At 37.5% G+C, this 23,853-nt stretch overlaps 1 protein-coding gene across 4 annotated transcripts in view; it reads right to left on the bottom strand.

Annotated features, from left to right (window-relative positions):
• Positions 1-23,853, bottom strand: part of LOC107914370 (callose synthase 3) — a 52,649-nt gene that overhangs the window by 11,341 nt on the left and 17,455 nt on the right. For 3 of the 4 annotated variants that reach the window (XM_041099892.1, XM_041099891.1, XM_041099893.1), the window contains 21 exons: positions 10,407-10,498; positions 10,100-10,226; positions 6,630-6,767; positions 6,417-6,493; positions 6,251-6,338; positions 5,574-5,699; positions 5,369-5,486; positions 4,239-4,573; positions 4,101-4,153; positions 3,951-4,011; positions 3,583-3,664; positions 3,447-3,496; positions 3,263-3,349; positions 2,744-2,878; positions 2,544-2,638; positions 2,377-2,461; positions 2,141-2,301; positions 1,887-2,010; positions 1,690-1,790; positions 1,447-1,591; positions 929-1,080 (listed from right to left, as the gene is read on the bottom strand). In XM_041099892.1, the coding sequence (XP_040955826.1) occupies positions 929-1,080; positions 1,447-1,591; positions 1,690-1,790; positions 1,887-2,010; positions 2,141-2,301; positions 2,377-2,461; positions 2,544-2,638; positions 2,744-2,878; positions 3,263-3,349; positions 3,447-3,496; positions 3,583-3,664; positions 3,951-4,011; positions 4,101-4,153; positions 4,239-4,573; positions 5,369-5,486; positions 5,574-5,699; positions 6,251-6,338; positions 6,417-6,493; positions 6,630-6,767; positions 10,100-10,226; positions 10,407-10,498 (2,432 nt within the window). Of the gene's footprint in view, positions 1-928; positions 1,081-1,446; positions 1,592-1,689; positions 1,791-1,886; positions 2,011-2,140; positions 2,302-2,376; positions 2,462-2,543; positions 2,639-2,743; positions 2,879-3,262; positions 3,350-3,446; positions 3,497-3,582; positions 3,665-3,950; positions 4,012-4,100; positions 4,154-4,238; positions 4,574-5,368; positions 5,487-5,573; positions 5,700-6,250; positions 6,339-6,416; positions 6,494-6,629; positions 6,768-10,099; positions 10,227-10,406; positions 10,499-13,948; positions 13,978-23,853 lie in introns of those variants that run through there. The other variant, XM_041099894.1, reaches the window with a different exon arrangement.

Genomic DNA, 23,853 nt, shown 5'->3' with positions numbered 1-23,853 from the left:
GCAGTGTTTTGGATTCTAATATACTTAAAAGTTCACCTGGCAAGGGCTTATTTTTCAAGAAATCCAAACAAAGAGGAATCGAAGCTTATACAGATGCTGACTGGGCAGGCTCAGTAACAGATAAAAGATCTACATCAAGTATTGTACATTTGTTTAGGGAAACCTTATGACTTGGCAAAGTAAAAAACAAAATGTTGTAGCAAGAAGTAACGTAGAGGCTGAGCTTAGATCAATGACATAAGGAATTTGTGAAATGATGTCGTTAAAAAGAATTATGGAAAAGCTGAGGAAACCAATAACTTCACCAATGAAGTTGTACTGTGATAGAAAAACTATCATTAGTATTGCTCACAACCCAGTCTACCATCACAGAACTAAACATGTTGAGATTGATACACTTTATCAAGGAGAAGATTGAAGAAGGCCATGTGCATGCCATTTTTTCCTTCAAAACAACAGATTGCTGACGTACTCACCAAATGGCTCTCTAAGACAAGCTTTGATTTTCTTGTAAGCAATAAGCAATTAAGAGTTTTTAGGAAAATTTTATTTTATCTTTTAGTAGATTACTAGAATAAGAAAATTACTTTCCCAGTTATGTTATGAAACTTTTCTCTATTTATATTCTGTATTTTGCTTAATAAAATTAGAACAGTTTTATTGTACTCTCTTAAAAACTTTCAGGTAGAACTACCCATATACAAATAAAATGGAGATTTCTACTCTAAAACAAACAAAACAAATGGCTCTGTTGCAACATAACATCCTATTTATATATCAATAATTGCATAAAAAAGTAGTACAAGAAAGTTCTTCCAATTTCCTATCCAATCAACGTGATATGCTTTTAGTTAAAAACCAATCTGATGTATAAGAAAGAGTAAACAATAGTATTAGAATGAACCAATGAATCTAGGAGAAAACTTACGTAAAAGAAAGCATATTGCGAACTTTAGGTGCAGCAGGCATGTCCATAAACAAAGAATTTGAGAAGAAAGAAATTCGCCTCCTAGCATCTATATTAGAGGGTACATCCATTGCAGATTCCTTTGTGGTAAGCAATAAATAGAGCCGGTTGATCTACAAAAAAAAAAATAGTAACATTAAGCACCCAACCTAAAACTGATTGGCAGTACGTGAAGGGACTGAACTTTAATATAAGTCACAGCCATAGAGGAACCCAATACTTAATTAATGTGGGCTAACACCACTAACACTACCACTCACGTGTAGCTCACAGGGCCAACACATGGAAAACCTCACCAAGGATCGTCAACATCACAGAAGGTAGGTGAAGGCACTAATACAATGTTCAACATCCAACCTAAAACCAATTGGCAAGAGGTGCAAGAGCCCAACTTTAATACAAAACCACAAGGAACCTAATACTCCACTAATATGGGATAAAACCATTTAATAATCAGAAAAGCACAAGAAGGAGCTCACCTTTTCTCTCCATGCTTCTGAAACAGGAGTTGGAAATTTGATAGCTCCAGTTGAAGCAAATAATTGATCTAACTTTTTTGTATCAAATAATTGATGAAGTGGATCTGGATTCATCCCATCATGCCCAGACCCTCCATGTTCCAAGCTTGAGAGGAAAAAGGATCAAATAAAATAAAATAATAGTAAGTTATGGCACTAGAACACACATGTGTTTGAGGAGACAATCAAATGAAGATGCTAAACCTGGAGAATTCTTCCTCTGCCATTATGTCCTTTGTCACAATCTCCAGCATGTCCTGGAAACAAAGTACCACTTGACCCCTTTCATCTTGCTTATTTTCCAACTGCAAAAATCAACATGGTTATATAGGAACTTTCTATTACACCCGAATGCAAAAGGTATAAAATCTTCTTGAACCAAATTAATTTTCAAATATTACCAAGAGTTTTATCAACTTCACAATATGATCACAGAGACTAGGAACAGCACTCATTTTGTAAGTCTTAATTAGACTACCATCTGCTATACGTTTGTCAACCTTGAAAAATATGTCATCTATAACCCTGGAAACACATTAGGATCAATACAAATGAAATTAAGCAACAATATGTTTAACAAAATAATAATCCCAACAAGAGAAAATTGCAGATTAATTAAATATATGGCTAAAAGTTAAGTTAAAGAGAAGCTTGCCTTTTCTCACGCTGCCCTTCAACTAAAAACCTAATAATGCTTCGGAATGAAGCATAACATTCACGAATTGCACAGAACATGTAAGGGTCAGCTTCAATCCGCTTTTGCAGTTCTCTATCCCTGCTATCACTGTCCTTGGCCATGTCTAACGCTATTGGGATCTACATGAAAATTCACAGCTAAAATCAAGATACTCAACTCTAAAGATCACCAGAGAAGAACAGGCTGAAGCAAACCTTGCTAGCAAGCAAAAAAGGTGGCCACTGGATTTGATCTAAATCACGATCTGCCCAATAGGGAACAAGCAACAGATTCATCTCCCTAAAAATAAAACAAGCTCAATACATAGAAACAGTAACATGAATGTAACACATATATAACATGGAACACAGAGTGTAAATACTTGTTGCTTATAAGATCCTCCTCCCGAAAACTACTGATAATTTTGTTCCACAACTGAGCAAATTTTGCAGCCTCTTTCTCTTTATTAGACAGTGGCTGAGAAATCGAACAGTATTAGATGGAAAGTGTATTTTTGTCATTCTTCAGCCAAAAACTCAGACAGATAAAAGTTTATAGTATATAATATTACAGAGATTTGACCTGCCCAAAGCTGCGAGAGAAAAAAAGCCAAAATCCTTTGTTCTTTTTCTCGCTCTTATCCCCTGGAATTAAGCAGTCATTAAAAGCACCAGGCAATGATCCAAAACGAGACCGGAGCATTCCTAATGTTCGAATCTGGAGTTCAAAAATAATATATAGAAACAATATAAATGTACAAACACTGGAAAGGAAAAACAACTAATATAGAATCTGAAGAGATTCTATGATAATTATAAAGAAGCAGAGAATGAGAGGATTTTCGATATATTTAAGAAGAAACTGCCACGTTTCATTAGGTGAAGTTTACAAAATAGAAATATGTCATATGTGCTACATCATCTGCATAAAACAAGTGAACAGAGCAAGGAAATGGTTGACCACCACCATGGTGCATGTTTCATGAAAATGCTTGGCAAAACCAAGACATTTTCATTGGAAAATTTGAAAAATAAGCACGCTAGGAAAAGGTTATAGAAAAACAATGGTAATAATTAACTAGTTATGTAGAGCTCAACTTACCTCTCCAAGGCGTCGAAATGCACCATAAATACCTCCAAATAATGTAGAGAATATTGCATACCAAATCTGGGTATCCATAAAATAGACCTTGAAAAGTAAAAACCAGCAAATTAGACCTTGAACTATCAGAGCCAAGTAATGACAAAAAAACATGGATTAATTATGATCAAGAGATATGCCATACAAGAATGATTGGAACCCAGAGAGCAATCACAACGCCTATGTTGTTCCTTGCTGCAATAAATGAAATCAAGAAATGAACTTCCATGTTCTCGAAAAGTCAAAAAGATAATAGAGTGACATTTTTTTAAGAGTCATACCTTGGGGGAAAAATTCATGCCATTGGAAATGCCTTACCCGAACAGACATAATAGCTTTTGTGGGACCAACTAAAGGTTTTATCTGTAACACCAAAAGGAAGAAGTGATGGATTATTCAGTCTCTAAAAACACATCAAATCTGACATGCTAATCAAAGAAGGAAGAGGCAAAAGATCTTTTTAAGAATTAAAACAAGAGAAACACCAATGGAAGTGATTCTAGGTAGCTTAAGTTCATAGGATCGTAATCACCATAATAATGGCCAGCCTTTTGGTACCAATATTTGATTGATTAATGATCAGTGGAAAGAAAAGATAGGAAGTATGATTGTATGTGGCAATTTAGAATGAAATGAATGGAGGGCACACCTCAATATAATAACTGAATGCCAACTTAGTGATGATAAGTAGGACCCAAAACATTGTATACCTGAAAGTTCAAATACAAATAGAAATCAAGTATCTCAAATAGTGGTCACAAAAGCAAATTGGTAGGTCCTACAAGCATTGAACTCTTACTTGAAGAGAGAAAATGTGCTCTCATGCATTCCCCTACCAACATAGAGACGAGGCTGAAAGATTCAAGCAAGGGAATAAGTGAACCAGAGAAGAAACAAATTTGAGAGAAGATGATGATATAAGAGAAGTTATCTCTACCTGTGACCACCACATCATAAGCATCACAATCTTGTAGTGTGAACTTTCAAGGAATCGACGAACAAACGGAAAGAGAAACAATATTGCAGCCAGCATATTTGGTGACAAGTAAATCACAACAGCTAAAATGAACAAGGAAGGTGAACTTGAGGTACTGCCAAACCAGCTTTGGATTGTTCGCGCAATTTCTGAAGGATTGTCTGAAGTATAAGCATAAGTAACGGGCAGAACAATCACCCATGCAGCTGCTGAAACAACTTTCAATATGTATCTTAACTTAACATGAAATGACATGCTCTGCTGTGCTTTCCAACTAAGGATTACATCAAGGACAGCTGCAAAACATTAAATAAATATCAGTAGAAACTTCAACATAGCTGGTATGGAATAAGATGAAAAGGTTGTGCAAATAAGCGTTAAACATCTATGCATAGACCCACAGTAAAACAAGAGAATTCCAACTTAACTGATACACAAGCATGTAGGTTAAAACGCCAGACATAATAAAAAACGCTCAATAATAATTGGCACTTCAAAACAGCCCCAATAGTATTTGGCACCTTAAATTGGAGGCTTTCATTAACCAAAAGTATAAAACAGATCAAGACCAGTCATATTATTAGTGATGATGAAAAAGATGAAAAGGGTGAACCAACAATATGCATGTAAACAACATAAGGTTAGCCACTTCGAATGCCAGAAAGAGTCCGCACAGTAATAATAGGTTATCTACAATATATAACCAAGGAGGAATTGTATTAATACACCCAAGAATTGTGATCTACTTGAAGGTACAATTCAGCATGCAGAAAAAGTTATCGACTTGAAGCAAATCTGCCAGCTCAGTAAATGTTTCCTAACTACAAATATTTATTGTCACCCATGCATGAGATCTAGGAACAAGGTTTTAGAGTTAAAAAGAAAATTGCTTCATGCTAAGGACTTGAAAATAATTCACCAGAGTAACCACAGAATTCAGAATGCAGCAGGATGCTTTCTTTTCTTTCTATCTTAATAATGGCTTCTCTACCATTTAAAAGGTTTGCTCCTTCTAATCAAGAAAACTTGTATTGCCAACAACTAAAACTATAATGATAGACAATACCGTAAGATTAACCGGATTCACTCACCTTGGCCAAGCTTTAATATAGCAGCAGTAATAAAGACAGACAGTACTTTCTTGAACACATCACCCGTAAAGATGGAACTTGGTTGACCATTGCCATTCCAAGCAACAATGATCATAACCTTGCACGAATCAGACAATATCAACACCATGGCCAAAAAATTCTCAGAGGAAGAAATAAAATGATTTGCAAAATTCTCAAGTTTTACCTGCAAGCAGAGAATGAAAAAGCTCCACATTCGATCAAAGCTTCTAAAAACATGCCAGAACGAGCGTATCTCAACAAAGTTAACTTTCCCCACCCATCGGTCCCTAGTAGCTTGTGGCTTGTTATCCTATACGCATGCCACAAAGTGTGAACAGTAAATATGATAAGAGAAATTATTCTTGGTAAATAACAATTAGACAGGTGCAATTATTGCTACCTCCTAACTTGTTTTTAGCAACCAACACAACTTGAAATCTCCACAGTAAGCTGGAGTTATAGACTACATCAATTCCCTTAACCACAATACCATCAAAATAATGACTTGTATACCATTATGGAAAATAGGAAACAGAACATTTGAGACTCATTAGAGACAGGAGATTGGCATTTATTCAACTCTAATGTCCACTACAGAGTAAATGACCCAAGTAAATCAAGCAAATACAAAACATGCAAGCTAGAACCAATAATAGGACAATTTGAAAAATTGCTTGAATTGTCACAATAGATTTAATAGTCCAAAAATTCCGGATGCAAGAGCAGGAACCATAGATAAAACAAACTCCTAACTCCAATTGAACATTCTTCTTTATATTTAACAAATGCGAGGAGGTGTAACTGCTCTGCAACAATCGGAGGTGGGAAAGAGAAAGACTAGAGATCCAAAAATATGCTCACTCCATTTTTTTCAATTTGCTCAATTGGCAGACAAAAGAAATCAGCATCAGCACGCATTGGCCAACCCAATCGGAAGCAATCAACAGACCTAAAATTAAACAAAGGTAAATAAATCGCTGAGTATAAAAATGTGGAGAGATAAAACTCATAAATAAAAAATCCATACCAGAAGTATTCATTTAAATCATCATAATTTCTCCATTGTGAATGCTTTGATTTCCCTCGTTTACTCCTTTCAGCTTCCTGCAGTGAAAGTCAATTGTTTCAGGGTTGGGAAGACGAATTCTCCAACATCATCACCTTTTTTAGTAAAATGGCACACATACAATAAGAGAGAGAGAGATGGATGAAAAAATTAAACAGGCAATGCATATGGTACCCTTCGAATAACTTCATAGATGGGTGTAACAACTTTCCGCAGAAAAGCTTCCTCCTCTCCTCCATAGGCTGGCTGAATATTTTCTCCAGTCAGTGGACTGACATTTCCAGCCAGCATACCATAAAGTTCAAATGCCATCTGCAGTAAACAAAGGGTAGCAGCATTTAATATCTACAAAATTAAAATAGATATGTGAAAGCACAAACCAGGCATCATACAGAAATTACATAACTTCAGTCCAAGACGAGTAGAAGAAACAACATTGAAAATGCCACTATGTAAGGAAACAAATTACAAGGCTAGTTTTCATTTATCAACATTGACAAGCCACATGTTGAGGTGTCCATGGCTCAGGCTAGGTCACATATACTGAACCTTTCATTTTAAAAACCAAGATCAAGACAGGCTTATCAATTTACATACTGGTTATGTACACCAGCAAAATACTGTAATATCAACATTTACACAGAAGTTTTCGAATTAAAATTAAATAAACATGTTATTACTTATTAATAACAATGACTTTTTTTCTTTCTTTTACCCTTCCGCTAAAATGAATTCTTGGATCTTCATATAGCTCCAACTTTTTACCTTTTTTCGACTGAAACAAGGCCTACTTTTATTCACCAAAGCTAACCAATCAGCTTTCTTTATCACCAGCCAATCATCGGCTCCAATCTATTAGTTCAAAGTGGAAAGGTTCATGCCCGACTATCTTGGTAGTCGGTTGAGGGACCTTGCCCAATTGATACTACATTACAATTCACATATTCTGCAAAATCACAATATTCTCCATTCACTTCTTTGCTGCCGTAACTCAGAAAAGGCCACATCACAACACTCTCAGTAGAAAATCCACCTTATTACCATTAATTGTTGGCACTTTTTTTGTCATAGTCAATCCAAGATTGCTTATCTACCGAATCTTGCAAAGACATAATAACGTAATCTTAGGAGTTTTTTTCATCAGCAATCTAAGATTGCTTCTCTACCAGCCATCAAGCTTGCAGGTAGGGGTGTTCAAATTTTGGTTAAACCGAATTAACCAACCGAACCGATCTAATTCTGTTAACTGGTCGATTAACCGGTCGGAAGTCGATTAATGATTTTTTGAAAGTTCGGTTTTCGATTAATTCGGTTCAAAATAGGGTAATTAACCAAACTTAATTATGTAGTGTTTTAAGACTTAAATTTTCAGTTAATTTCGTTAATTCGGTTAACTTTAAAGACAAATGAACATTATCAATGTGTTTTTTTTTATATGTTCTATACTTGTTTTAACCAAAAAACCAGAAACATATAAATTTCCGTTAATTCAGTTAACCGAACCGAATTAAAACCGACCGAATTAAAAGAAATATTTCGGTTCGGTTAACGGTTAAATTATTATACAGTTCGGTTCAGTTAACTGTTTGAACACCCCTACTTGTCAGGGCATACTAAGGTAATCTTATGATTAATTTTTATCTAGTTTAAAATTGTTTAAAATTATTTTTTTATCTTATTTCTAGTTTGAATGTAATTGTCTATCTTGAATAAGCTCAAATCTAAATATCTATGCCCAAGCCCAACACACAAAGCAAGCCAGGCCAGCGGTTAGGGCAAACAGTAAACCCTTGGACACCTATGTCTACATGATGGAAACAACGTCATTTCACTAACAGTATTAAAATATGGGCAGAGAAAACTTATATTAGTTTGTCCAATCATAATAACATGGCATTTAACTTAAAACCAATTCAAAATGAATCATGAGAACTCAAAAACATTAAAGAATCTCCAAGAGATCCCAAACTTAATCATTAAGATTCAATTCTTACCAATCTCATTCATATTAAAGAGACCAAAAACATCCAAAATTTAATTATAATAAATTTGTGTTTAGCACCACCTTCATTTGCCTCAAATTTAAGAATGACATGAGAACTCAACCATATTAAAGAATCCCCAAGAGATCCCAAACTTAATCATTAAGATTCAATTCTTGCCAATCTCATTCATATTAAAGAGCCCAAAAACATCCAAAATTTAATTATCATAAATTTGTGTTTAGCACCACCTTCACTTGCCTCAAATTTAGGAATGACATGAGAACTCAACCATATTAAAGAATCCCTAAGAGATCCCAAACATAATCATTAAGATTCACTTTTTACCAATCTCATTCGAATTAAAAATCCCAAAAACTTCCAAAATTTAATCATCATAAATTTGTATTTAGCACCACCTTCATTTGCCTCAAATTTAGGAATGATAGGCCTATGCAATTGTAAGTACTTGATGTTTAAGACACAAGGGGACAAAACCTATCTCCTACTTCATGGCATCAATGTAAAGCATAGGCAAAAGAATCCCTCTTGGAAAGGTCAATAATGGGGGGACAACTTTGTTAAAATTTTGCAAATATATTACTTGTACTCTCATATGAAACACCACTTTACCAACATGTGAAGTATTACTTACACTCTCTCTTATATGTAGTAGGCCCAATATTAGCAATTTAACAATCTTGCATCATTAAAAATAGAGAGAGTAGCACAACAAACATAACAAACTAGGAAACAAGCAAAATGGGTTTTGAAATACTAACAACAACTAGATAAAAGTGAATAGGATTAACTTAAATATAAGATACAACAATTCGAAACTTTGCCAATGTGTGACATATTATTTACATGCTCGCTTATAAGTATACTACCAATATTAGAAATTTAAACAATCTTGCATCATTAAAATATGGAGTAGTAACAACAAACATAACAAGCAAGGCAACAACCAAAATAGGCTTTGAAATAGTAATAACAACTAGATCTAAGTAAAAAGAATTAACTTAAATATAAGACACCACTACCCAAACTTAGCCAATTTGCAATAACAATACTCAATTCATCACTAAAAATGACTGCTATATGCATTTATAATGGCAATTTCATACGCATGAAAACTTGAGTGTAGCATGATGACTTAACCAATTTTACAAATGTATCAGTTATCAGCAATCATCATTCAAACTAATAGAAATTAGCACCGGATGCAATTCAAAACCCCAATAGCATATTACCAGTTTTGGCTACAAAGAACTAACATTTTATCAACCTCACATCAGCATTAAGTCTGATAACCTCTTATAAATAGCGAGAGAGCAATGCGATACTATCAAAGGATGACCTATTCGAATTTAACATCTACCATCCAGGGCACCAATGAAAACATTCAAGTGTAATAATGTCCAATTCCACAAAAACAAGATTTCTAACGAGTAAAAAAACAAACTTCATATCAGTTGCTAATTTTTTCTTATGGAAGTCAATCTAAATAATGCCAATAATACAAGAAAGAGAAGTAAGGTCAAAGAAAATGACTATTATCTCCATACAATTATAGCCAAACCTGACCCCACTTATTTAGAACTACATGAGTAGGCACATTTTTTTTTTTTTGGGGGGGGGGATAGAGTGTTTAGAGCATACATGATGATAGATGTAGCAAAGGCATTCTGGCATGAACCTCAAGTTTGCAGCTTCACCCCATATTAAAAGGTACAGACCCATGTATAATAATTTTCTCTGTTGCACTTCCTGCTGAATGGTGGGCAACCTGCACATTTAAATATCAAGAAGAATTAAGACAGAAAAACATGAGAAACCTATTTATGCTGATATTAACTTATTTCATAGCATGCATTTCTCTTAAAAATATCCTCGAAGCAGCATAAAAGCTTCCATTGATGACTAGTCCAGCCAAATATTATTTCTTGATAATTGTTTAGCATCTCACCAAAGACTACTTTTGCGATCCAAGTACTTGCACCACTTTTTGTAGTTCTTAAAAAGTTTCTTCATCACTTCTGTCAGTGCATGGTCATCCAACTGTGCAAGAAAAAAAAAGTCACAATTTTTATCCACATAAAAGCACCAAAATTCAAGCAAGTAGATAAGATCCAAAACATTTTTAACCGACCCAGATCAAGAATTTTGCATCTTTACTCTTCGAGAAGTTAGATTATGTCCGAAGGATTTGCTTGTTTTATGCTTTCCCATAATAGTTCATAAATCATCACTACAGCTTTGATAAACCTTTGCAAATTAAAATTTTCAATAAATTTTCTCGATGAATTTATAACTTATTTTAGATACGACTTAATGAAAGATGTAAGATGAAAAAGTGTAGAAAAACTTATTGTAGCTAAAAACTTACTGTAGTTAAAAATAAAACTCTGGAAAGCTAGATAAGGGAAAAAGAAAGTTACTTTTTATTATAATGAGATGATGTCTCTTTGGCAAAAACTAGATCAGTGTTATAATGATAAATGGGAGCGTCCCGGAGATGGTGTAAAAGCTATGAAAAAAGAAGAGAATGAACGAGCTTATTTATTTCTAGCTGGTTTAAATAAAGAATTTGATGAAGTGAGATCTCAGATCTTAGGAAAAAAATTGCTTCCAAGACTTCATGAGATTTTTTCTAAGGTTAGAAGAGAGGAGATAAGGAGAAAAGTAATGATAAGGCCAGGATTTGAAGCTAATGATAATAATTCTGCTCTTGTAACTGTTAAAAATAATGATGATAGTGAAAAAAGAAAAAAACCTTGGTGTGATCACTGCAAAAAATATTGGCAAACTCGAGAAAAGTGTTGGAAGCTCCATGGAGAACCGACGAATGAAAAAAAAGAAAAGTGGCAATGGTCGTAGTTCACAATCAGGGGATAGCAGAACTTTTCAAACAACTAATGAAAATTATGAGGGTCAAAGTTCTCTAGAAGGGTCTTCATTCACTAAGGAACAATTAGAGTATCTACACAACCTTTTTAAATCACCACAGTTTCGAATGAATTTTTCTGTTACTAATTTTTGCCCAATCAGGTACTAATTTTTTTGTTTTTTCAGTGTCAAGCCTTGTAAAATAAACATGTGGATCGTTGATTCTGAAGCTAGTGATCATATGACTAGTAGTCATTTTCGTTTCTCAACTTAAACACATTGTGCAGGAAACAAAAAGATGAAAGTAGAGATGGGGTCGTTCTCGGCAATAGCCGGGAAAGGCACTGTTAAAATTTCGCCTTCCTTGGTTTTACATGATATTTTACGTGTGCTAAATCTAGCTTGTAATCTCATATCAGTCAGTAAATTATCTCAGTCCTCGAATTGTCATATTTGACTCCTCTATGTGTAAATTTCATGACATGGTTTAGGGGAGGATGATTGGCAATGCTAAAAAATCTAGTGGAATTTACTTTCTTGACGACGACCATCTAAATCAACTAACAACTATTTTAATTTAAATTCTGTTCCTAGTTTTAATAAGGTTATGATTTGGCATTATATGCTTGGACATCCTAATTTTTACTATTTAAGATATTTGTTACCTGATCTATTTAAAAATAAAAGTCCTTCATATCACTGTGAATTTTGTGAATTAGCTAAACATCATCGGTCATTCTTTCCACCTCAAAAATATAAAGCTTCCAAACCTTTTTCATTAATTCATAGTGATGTTTGGGACCTTCAAGAGTCTCAACTTTTTCAGGAAAACTATGGCTTGTCACATTTATTGATGATCATACTCACATTTGTTGGGTGATTTTATTAAAAGATAAGTCTAAACTTAAAAATGTGTTTCTGTCTTTTTATGCTATGGTGAAAATACAATTTGGTGTGAGAATAGAAGTATTTCGAAGTGACAATGGTGGAGAACTTTTTAGTGACCAATTAGGTGTTTTCTTAACCAAACATGGAATAGCCCACCAAAGCTCTTGTACAAATACACCACAACAAAATGGGATTGCAAAAAGAAAAAACTGACATCTATTGGAAGTAACTAGAGCCTTGTTGTTCACTAGTCAGGTACCACGTTATCTTTGGGGTGAAGCCTTATTAATAACTACATATCTTATTAATAGAATGCCCAGTAAAACTCTAAACCATAGAACTCCTTTCCGTCCCTTAAAGATAACTTTCCTAACTCTAAATTAATCACAAATTTATCCCTTCGAATTTTTAGGTGTAGAATTTTTGTTCATCTTCACAACCAAGGTAAACTAGATCCTAGAGCAAAAAAATGCATCTTTATTGGCTATGCTTCTAATAAAAAGGGTTACAAATGTTATGATCCAATTAATAGGAAGATTATTGTTACCATGGATGTCACATTTGTTGAAACACAATCTTACTTTGATTCTAATCTTCAGGGAGGGAATTATAGTAAAGAAGATTCTATAATTGATCAAGAAAAGATTAAGAATATACAACATAGAGATTCTAATAATTAGGAAGACGAATTTATAATTAACACAAAAATTAATAATGTTAATGTTGTTAATAAAAAGAAGTATGAAGGTATAGTAGAGTCTGATCATTAGAATAAAGAACAAACAAAGGAGTTATGTAACACCCCGAACCCGAGACCGACACCGGAGTCGGACACGAGATGTTAACAAACTTTGAAAAATTTTTTTTTTTTTTTTCAGACACTGCCCAGTCTGAGTACTAGTCGCTTCAAAAATCATATCTTGAGTTTCACAACTCAAAAATCAGTTTTGTGATTTTCCCTGAAACTAGACTCATGTCCCCACCTATGTATTTTTTTCTAGAATTTTTGGTCGGGCCAATTAGTACAGTTTATTAGTCAAAGTCTCCCATGTTACAGGGGTCGACTACACTGACCTTTTCCCATTACAACTTGGATATCTCTCTGCACAGAGCTTCAATACTGATGCCGTTTGTTTCTATGGAAACTAGACTCAGAGAGGAATCCATACATATATGGTATGACCCCTAATTATCTCTGGTCAATTTATAGTGAATTTCCAAAGTCGGAACAGGGAATCCAGAAACTGTTCTGGCCCTGTTCCACAAGAACCCGAATATCTCTTACTGTACTGTTCCTATGATTGTTTCGTTACTTCCATATGAAAGTAGATTCATCAAGGTTCGATTACATAATTTATTCACTATTTAATTCCACTCCTACGAATTCTTGTGATTTTTCCAATCCACACCACTGCTGCTATCAGCTTCTGTTTTCAAAGTAAACCTTACCTAATTTGGGGTTTCATGGACCAACTAGGGCCTTGTCATACATAAGCCCACATATGATCATACTTAGCCATTCTAGTGGCTGGTCATTTGCTCAACACTTCCATTCCAACTATAGTTACATCATGAAACCATCTATACATTCATAAATACGCATGGTCTAATGCCATACTCCACTTCTACAAGCCATTTTCGCATGGCTGTACACTTATACATTTCATAAAGTACTCGAAAGACAACGATGGGTAGTCCTATACATGCCATATCAAAATTCAACCAAAATAGTACCCAAAAGAGCCTTTGATAGTGTGGGCGACTTCGACTTCAAGATCCCGAGTCCGATAGCTGGAGAACCAAAAATCTATAAAACAGAGGAGCAATGTAACGAGTAAGCAATTTATGCTTAGTAAGTTTGAGCAAGGAATTCCAGCATGCACAAATAATAGCACACATTTAGCTAAACGGAATATTTCATAATACGCAATTTACCGATATCAAACTTGCTTCACAACATTAACAACCCTTATGTACATACACAATAAACTAACTTGGCCGAAGGCCGGTAGCTCGTTTATCAACTGAGCGAACATTTATTTGTAAGGGCTCGATTAATATTTAACACATACGTAACATATCCCCATATTGGGATGTTTTTCGAGTATTCGCTGAAATTTTACAGCAAGCTCATTCATTACCAAATCACGTACCTTCGGGATTTAACCGGATATAGCTCCTCGTTCAAATGCCTTCGGGACATAGCCCGGTTTTAGTAACTCACACAATGCCTTCGGGACTTAACCCGGATTTAACAACTCGCACGAATGCCTTCGGGACTTAACCCGGATTTAACAACTCGCACGAATGCCTTCGGGACTTAACCCGGATTTAACAACTCGCACGAATGCCTTCGGGACTTAACCCGGATTTAGTATCTCGCACAAAGGCCTTCGGATCTTAGTCCGGATATATTCACTTAGCACAAAGCCTTCGGGACTTAGCCCGGACAGCATTCAATTAATCATGCACATCTAACAATAATTCATGGCACATTCATATTTCATTTTCGTTTAAGAAACTCAAACACAAGGCACATATTGTCCTTGTACATTCGGCTCAATAGCCACACATAGAGCATGATTTAATCACATCGAAATTTAAGCTCTCTTACTCAAGAACTTACCTCGGGTGTTGTCGAACGATCCCGCTAACTATTCGACCACTTTTTCCTTCCCTTTATCGGATTTATTTCCCCTTTGCTCTTGAGCTTAATCAAACAAATAAATTGATTTCATCATTTAGGCATCAAAAGATGAACACAAGGCACTTAGCCCATATTCATACATTAGACATTAAAGTCTCATACATGCAAAAATCATGCATCAACACCACATATTAGCTAATTTCTTGCCCTTGACCGAATATGCATGTCCATTTTTGGGGTCGATTTCAACACTTAATACACACATGTACACACTAGTAAAGCATCCTCCCCCTTTTCATTAATTTAACACATGCATTGCTCATTAACATGCAAAGTTACATTCGGCCTTAGCACACATCTTGCTAGCCGATTCTTCTCCATTTAGCAACCAATGCACATATGTGCTCACACAACAAAAAATGCTAAAAAGGAGGTTCAAGAATCATCAAGCCATCATCACATGCATCATTAACAAGCTTCATATTTTGCATGCAATGGCATTAACACAACCTCCACCTAGGCCGAATCTTAACTCATCCTCATGCCTCATCACCACAACATCAAACATCAACCAAGAATGATTCATCCATGGTCAAGTGCCATTTCCATCACATAGCAAGATTTAGACCATGGGTTAGGTAGAACTCAAGCTAACAACTAAAACATGCATGCCTCTCATGGAACATCATCAAACATACCTTAGCCTAGCTACATGCATGGCCGAATCTCTTCACCTTTCTTCTTCTTTCCTCCTTAAGATTTTGGCCAAGGATGAACCAAAGGATGAGAAAATTTTTCTTTGTTTTTCTTTCTAGTTTTTGGCAAGCATGAAGATGAGAAAAGGATGAACAAAATCCCCCCCTTTCTCTTGTTTAGCTCACGGCAATGGGGGACAAACACCACACACACATTTTTTTTTCTTTTGTTTTCCATTTCTTTATTACCCATACTCCTTATTTTATTCTTCCACTAACAAAACATGTTTCATGACATGTTTTGCCCATCCTTCCTTGTCATGGCCGGCCACTACTCATTAGGGGGGGGAATTTGACATGCAAGTCCCCCCTTTGTCCACATGCACTAGTAGGTCCTCACACATTGACCTATCACATTTTAGAATTTTCTCACATAAGTCCTATTGACTAAATTCACATGAAATCAACCAAATTGAAGCTTGAAATTTTCACACATTCATAATTACATATTCTACACAATAAGTATCACATTCAAACATTTCGGTGACTCGGTTTAGCGGTCCCGAAACCACTTCCCGACTAGGGTCAACTTTGGGCTGTCACAACTCTCCCCCACTTAAGAAATTTTCGTCCCCGAAAATCTTACCGGTAAATAGGTTTGGGTATCGTTCTTTCATCGAGCTCTCGGTCTCCCAAGTAGCTTCCTCGATCCCGAGTTTGAGCCATAACACCTTTACTAGCGGAACTCTTTTGTTTCGCAACTCCTTCACTTCACGAGCTAGGATACGCATCGGTTCTTCTTCATAGCTCATGTCGACTTGAATTTCAACCTCCGATGGGCTAATTATGTGCGATGGATCAGATCGATAGCGTCGAAGCATCGAAACATGAAAGACGTCATGAATCTTTTCAAGCTCCGGGGGTAAAATCAATCTATACGCAACCGGACCAACTCGTTCGGAGATTTCGTACGGCCCAATGAATCTTGGGCTCAACTTGCCCTTACGGCCGAACCTGAGTATCTTTTTCCAAGGTGAAACCTTAAGGAACACTTTGTCTCCCACCTGATACTCGATGTCTTTTCGTTTCAAATCTGCGTACGACTTCTGACGATCCGTGGCTACCTTCAGACTTTCACGGATTACCTTTACTTTCTGCTCAGCATCTTTAATCAAATCAACTCCGAAAATTTTGCTTTCACCGAGCTCGGTCCAAAACAATGGTGTACGGCATTTACGACCGTACAAAGCCTCATAAGGTGCCATCTTAATACTTGATTGAAAACTATTGTTGTAAGCGAATTCAATCAAAGGTAAATACCGTTCCCATGAACTACTGAACTCGAGGATGCAACATCTCAACATATCCTCAAGTATCTGAATTATCCGCTCGGATTGACCATCAGTTTGGGGGTGAAAAGCAGTGCTAAAATGCAGCTTAGTACCCAGAGCTTCTTGCAATTTCTTCCAAAGTCGTGAGGTGAATCTCGGATCTCTATCCGACACGATAAAAACAGGTACCCCGTGTAATCTCACAATTTGATAAACGTACAATTCAGCTAGTTTATCCAATGAAAAATCCGTACGTACGGGGATGAAATGAGCCGACTTAGCCAGTCTATCAACAATAACCCATATCGCAACCCTCTTACTTGCTGACAAGGGCAGTCCGGACACAAAGTCCATTGTGACTCGATCCCATTTCCACTCGGGTATCATGATCGGCTGGAGTAATCCTGAAAGCACTTGATGTTCCGCTTTCACTTGTTGACATATTAAACATCTCGAAACAAAGTCAGAGATGTCCCGTTTCATACCATGCCACCAAAATTGACGTTTCAAATCATTGTACATTTTCGTACTCCCCGGGTGAATTGACATTCGGCTACAATGGGCTTCGTTCAGAATCATCGAAATGAGTTCCGAATTCCTTGGAACACACAAACGATTTCTGATCCTCAAACAATCATCATCATCAATTTGAAACTCCGATTCCTCGTTCGGAAAACACTTAGCCCGTTTTGCAACCAATTCATCATCGACTTTCTGAGCTTCACGAATTTGGTGAGTCAATAATGGTTTAGCTTTTAATTCAGCTACTAATACACTGTCTGGTAGAACAGACAAATGCACGTTCATCGCTCGTAAAGCAAACAATGACTTCCGGCTTAAGGCGTCCGCAACCACGTTAGCCTTTCCCGGGTGGTAATCAATGACAAGCTCGTAATCTTTCAACAACTCAAGCCAACGTCTTTGTCGCAGATTCAAGTCTCGTTGAGTCATCAAATATTTGAGACTTTTGTGATCCGAAAATACATGGCACTTCTCACCAAACAGATAATGTCGCCATATTTTTAAAGCAAACACGATGGCAGCTAGTTCGAGATCATGGGTCGGATAATTCCTCTCGTGTGGCTTCAATTGTCTCGACGCATAGGCCACGACTCGACCTTCTTGCATCAATACGCAACCCAACCCAAGTAGGGATGCGTCACTATAAATGACAAACTCTTTACCTGATTCGGGTTGCACCAAAATTGGAGCTTCAGTCAAATGAGTTTTCAGTTGGTTGAAACTTTTCTGACATTTCTCCGTCCACTCGAACTTAACATCCTTTTGAAGTAGCTTCGTCATTGGTGTGGCTATCATCGAGAAACCTTTCACAAATCGTCGGTAATAACCGGCGAGCCCCAAAAAGCTCCGAACTTCAGTAACATTTCTCGGAGGTTTCCAGTCCAGTATGGCTGAAATTTTGTTCGGGTCAATTCGAATACCCGACGCGGATACCACATGACCCAAGTAGCTAACCTCTCTTAACCAGAGCTCACACTTACTGAACTTAGCATATAACTGCTTATCCCGCAAAATTTGCAGCACTAGCCTCAGATGCTCAGCATGTTCGGTCTCATCTCTTGAATAGACCAAAATGTCATCAATGAACACAACTACGAACTGATCCGAATACGGTCTGAAGATCCGATTCATCAAATCCATAAATACCGCAGGGGCATTAGTGAGCCCAAACGGCATCACTAAGAATTCGTAGTGACCATATCTCGTTCTGAAGGCAGTTTTGGGAATATCTGGATCTTGAATTCGCAACTGATAATAGCCCGATCTCAAATCTATTTTTGAGAACACTGAGGCTCCCTTCAGTTGGTCGAACAAATCATCGATGCGCGGCAACGGATATTTGTTCTTTATCGTCACTTTATTCAGCTGACGATAGTCAATGCACAACCTCATGGTTCCGTCCTTCTTTTTCACGAACAATACTGGTGCACCCAAGGTGAGAAACTTGGTCGAGCGAAACCTCTCTCCGTCAGTTCTTGCAACTGAGCTTTCAACTCCTTTAACTCGGTTGGTGCCATACGATACGGAGCTATCGAAATCGGCGTAGTCCCAGGTACAAGCTCAATACCAAACTCTACCTCCCGAACATGTGGTAAACCCGGTAATTCTTCCGGAAAAACATCCGGGTATTCACAAACCACCGGCACAGATTCGGGTTTCTTTTCTAATTCTTTGTCAACAAGCACATATGCAAGGTATGCTTCGCACCATTTTCTTACATATTTCTGTGCCAACATTGCTGATATTACAGCTGGCATCCCCTCCAAGTCCGCAGACTCAATTCGGACTACTTCGTTATTTGCGCACCTCAAATCAATAGTCTTGCTCTTGCAATTCACAATCGCATCATGCGCGGTCAACCAATCCAACCCAAGGATAACATCAAATTCATCAAACGGCAAAAGCATCAAGTCCGCTGGAAAACAGGAACCTCGAATTTTCCAGGGGACATTTCTTACACACTTTGTCGACAAGCACGTAACGACCCAAGGGATTTGACACCCGAATTACAAACTCAGTAGACTCAATAGGTAAAGTCTTACTGGATGCTAAGGTTTCACATATGTAAGAATGGGTAGAACCGGGGTCAATCAAAGCAATTACATTAGTATCAAAGAGGGTGAATGTACCGGTAATAACATCAGGCAAAGAAGCATCCTCGCGGGCACGTATAGCATAAGCTCTAGCAGGCGCACGGGCTTCGGATCTGGTTATATCATCTCTAGATCCTCTCTGACCACCACCAGCATTGCCCATATTTCCAGATGGTCTACCTCGAGCAGTGGTAGCACCCGGTCTCCCACTCTGATTTGCATTCGTCCCGACAACCTCGGGCAATCTTTAATGAAGTGGTCCACTGATCCGCATTTGTAACAGGAGCGGTCAGGAAATCTACAACTCCCGAATGCCATTTACCGCAATATCGGCATTTCGTCATGTCTCGACGTTCATTCCCAACACTGGCGACCGAAGTGCCTCGTGTACCCACAGGGGGTCGATCACGATCTCGTCTAAAAAGGCCCGAAGTGCCTCTAAACTGGCCCGTATCATCTCGAAATCTCTTCGATGTCTGTTGAAGAGACCTTCCCGAGGATCTTTTACGAAACTCTCCAGTTCCCTCATCAACTCTTTGCTTTTCTTTTCTAAGCTCTTCGGCTTTACAAGCTCGTTCAACAAGTACCATGAACTCTCGTATTTCAAGAACACCAACGAACACTTTTATATCTTCATTCAGCCCATCCTCGAAGCGTTTACACATAATAGCTTCGGACGAAACACATTCCCGAGCGTATTTGCTAAGTCTAACAAATTTTCGCTCGTAATCAGTAACCGACATGGAGCCTTGCTTAAGCTCAAGAAATTCCTTCCGTTTTGATCAACAAATCTCTGACTGATATACTTTTCCGAAACTCAGTTTGGAAAAACTCCCAGTTACTTGCTCTCGGGGCACAATAGAAGTCAGAGTACTCCACCAATAGTAGGCAGAATCACGTAGCAAGGAGATAGCACACTTTAGACATTCATCGGGTGTACAAGATAGCTCATCGAGTACCCGGATAGTGTTGTCCAGCCAAAATTCAGCTTGCTCGGCATCATCGCTATCCATAGCCTTAAATTCAGTAGCCCATGTTTCGGATCTGTCAACTGGGGGCTTATTTGACCTTATTTGGTCAGTTACCGGTGGTATTGTAGGTGCGGGGGTAGTATTTGTCGGGAATGGAGGTTGTGGAACAGCCATATTAGTTCGAATGTATTGGTTGAACCAATCATTCATCACGCTATAAAATGCTTGTCTAGCTTCATCATTCGGATTACTAGCATTAGGTGGAGTCTACCGGCACTGCCCTTGCGCGGGAGCAGGCCCACACTCTCAAGATCATCAGCTACCTCTCGGTCACGATCGGGATCCATTACTATAAACACATTTACAATGTCAGAAGTCACCACACTATCAAGTAATCACATAAAATGGCATGTATAGCTAGACCCAACACATTACGGTAGTCCTAGAATCGACTAAACCGTAGCTCTGATACCAATAAAATGTAACACCCCGAACCCGAGACCGACACCGGAGTCGGACACGAGATGTTAACAAACTTTGAAAATTTTTTTTTTTTTTTTTCAGACACTGCCCAGTCTGAGTACTAGTCGCTTCAAAAATCATATCTTGAGTTTCACAACTCAAAAATCAGTTTTGTGATTTTTCCCTGAAACTAGACTCATGTCCCCACCTATGTATTTTTTTCTAGAATTTTTGGTCGGGCCAATTAGTACAGTTTATTAGTCAAAGTCTCCCATGTTACAGGGGTCGACTACACTGACCTTTTCCCATTACAACTTGGATATCTCTCTGCACAGAGCTTCAATACTGATGCCGTTTGTTTCTATGGAAACTAGACTCAGAGAGGAATCCATACATATATGGTATGACCCCTAATTATCTCTGGTCAATTTATAGTGAATTTCCAAAGTCGGAACAGGGAATCCAGAAACTGTTCTGGCCCTGTTCCACAAGAACCCGAATATCTCTTACTGTACTGTTCCTATGATTGTTTCGTTACTTCCATATGAAAGTAGATTCATCAAGGTTCGATTACATAATTTATTCACTATTTAATTCCACTCCTACGAATTCTTGTGATTTTTCCAATCCACACCACTGCTGCTATCAGCTTCTGTTTTCAAAGTAAACCTTACCTAATTTGGGGTTTCATGGACCAACTAGGGCCTTGTCATACATAAGCCCACATATGATCATACTTAGCCATTCTAGTGGCTGGTCATTTGCTCAACACTTCCATTCCAACTATAGTTACATCATGAAACCATCTATACATTCATAAATACGCATGGTCTAATGCCATACTCCACTTCTACAAGCCATTTTCGCATGGCTGTACACTTATACATTCATAAAGTACTCGAAGACCACGATGGGTAGTCCTATACATGCCATATCAAAATTCAACCAAAATAGTACCCAAAAGAGCCTTTGATAGTGTGGGCGACTTCGACTTCAAGATCCCGAGTCCGATAGCTGGAGAACCAAAAATCTATAAAACAGAGGAGCAATGTAACGAGTAAGCAATTTATGCTTAGTAAGTTGAGCAAGGAATTCCAGCATGCACAAATAATAGCACACATTTAGCTAAACGGAATATTTCATAATACGCAATTTACCGATATCAAACTTGCTTCACAACATTAACAACCCTTATGTACATACACAATAAACTAACTTGGCCGAAGGCCGGTAGCTCGTTTATCAACTGAGCGAACATTTATTTGTAAGGGCTCGATTAATATTTAACACATACGTAACATATCCCCATATTGGGATGTTTTTCGAGTATTCGCTGAAATTTTACAGCAAGCTCATTCATTACCAATCACGTACCTTCGGGATTTAACCGGATATAGCTCCTCGTTCAAATGCTTCGGACATAGCCCGGTTTAGTAACTCACACAATGCCTTCGGGACTTAACCCGGATTTAACAACCGCACGAATGCCTTCGGGACTTAACCCGGATTTAACAACTCGCACGAATGCCTTCGGGACTTAACCCGGATTTAACAACTCGCACGAATGCCTTCGGGACTTAACCCGGATTTAGTATCTCGCACAAAGGCCTTCGGATCTTAGTCCGGATATATTCACTTAGCACAAAGCCTTCGGGACTTAGCCCGGACAGCATTCAATTAATCATGCACATCTAACAATAATTCATGGCACATTCATATTTCATTTCGTTTAAGAAACTCAAACACAAGGCACATATTGTCCTTGTACATTCGGCTCAATAGCCACACATAGAGCATGATTTAATCACATCGAAATTTAAGCTCTCTTACTCCAAGAACTTACCTCGGGTGTTGTCGAACGATCCCGCTAACTATTCGACCACTTTTTCCTTCCCTTTATCGGATTTATTTCCCCTTTGCTCTTGAGCTTAATCAAACAAATAAATTGATTTCATCATTTAGGCATCAAAAGATGAACACAAGGCACTTAGCCCATATTCATACATTAGACATTAAAGTCTCATACATGCAAAAATCATGCCATCAACACCACATATTAGCTAATTTCTTGCCCTTGACCGAATATGCATGTCCATTTTTGGGGTCGATTTCAACACTTAATACACACATGTACACACTAGTAAAGCATCCTCCCCCTTTCATTAATTTAACACATGCATTGCTCATTAACATGCAAAGTTACATTCGGCCTTAGCACACATCTTGCTAGCCGATTCTTCTCCATTTAGCAACCAATGCACATATGTGCTCACACAACAAAAAATGCTAAAAAGGAGGTTCAAGAATCATCAAGCCATCATCACATGCATCATTAACAAGCTTCATATTTTGCATGCAATGGCATTAACACAACCTCCACCTAGGCCGAATCTTAACTCATCCTCATGCCTCATCACCACAACATCAAACATCAACCAAGAATGATTCATCCATGGTCAAGTGCCATTTCCATCACATAGCAAGATTTAGACCATGGGTTAGGTAGAACTCAAGCTAACAATAAAACATGCATGCCTCTCATGGAACATCATCAAACATACCTTAGCCTAGCTACATGCATGGCCGAATCTCTTCACCTTTCTTCTTCTTTCCTCCTTAAGATTTTTGGCCAAGGATGAACCAAAGGATGAGAAAATTTTTCTTTGTTTTTCTTTCTAGTTTTTGGCAAGCATGAAGATGAGAAAAGGATGAACAAAATCCCCCCCCTTTCTCTTGTTTAGCTCACGGCAATGGGGGGACAAACACCACACACACATTTTTTTTTTTCTTTTGTTTTCCATTTCTTTATTACCCATACTCCTTATTTTATTCTTCCACTAACAAAACATGTTTCATGACATGTTTTGCCCATCCTTCCTTGTCATGGCCGGCCACTACTCATTAGGGGGGGGAATGAA

This window comes from Gossypium hirsutum, chromosome D08 (assembly GCF_007990345.1).
Source record: "Gossypium hirsutum isolate 1008001.06 chromosome D08, Gossypium_hirsutum_v2.1, whole genome shotgun sequence".
NCBI classification, from domain to species: domain Eukaryota; kingdom Viridiplantae; phylum Streptophyta; class Magnoliopsida; order Malvales; family Malvaceae; genus Gossypium; species Gossypium hirsutum.
The sequence above is the reverse complement of the archived record's forward strand: the minus strand, read 5'-3'. Positions and strand labels throughout refer to the sequence as shown.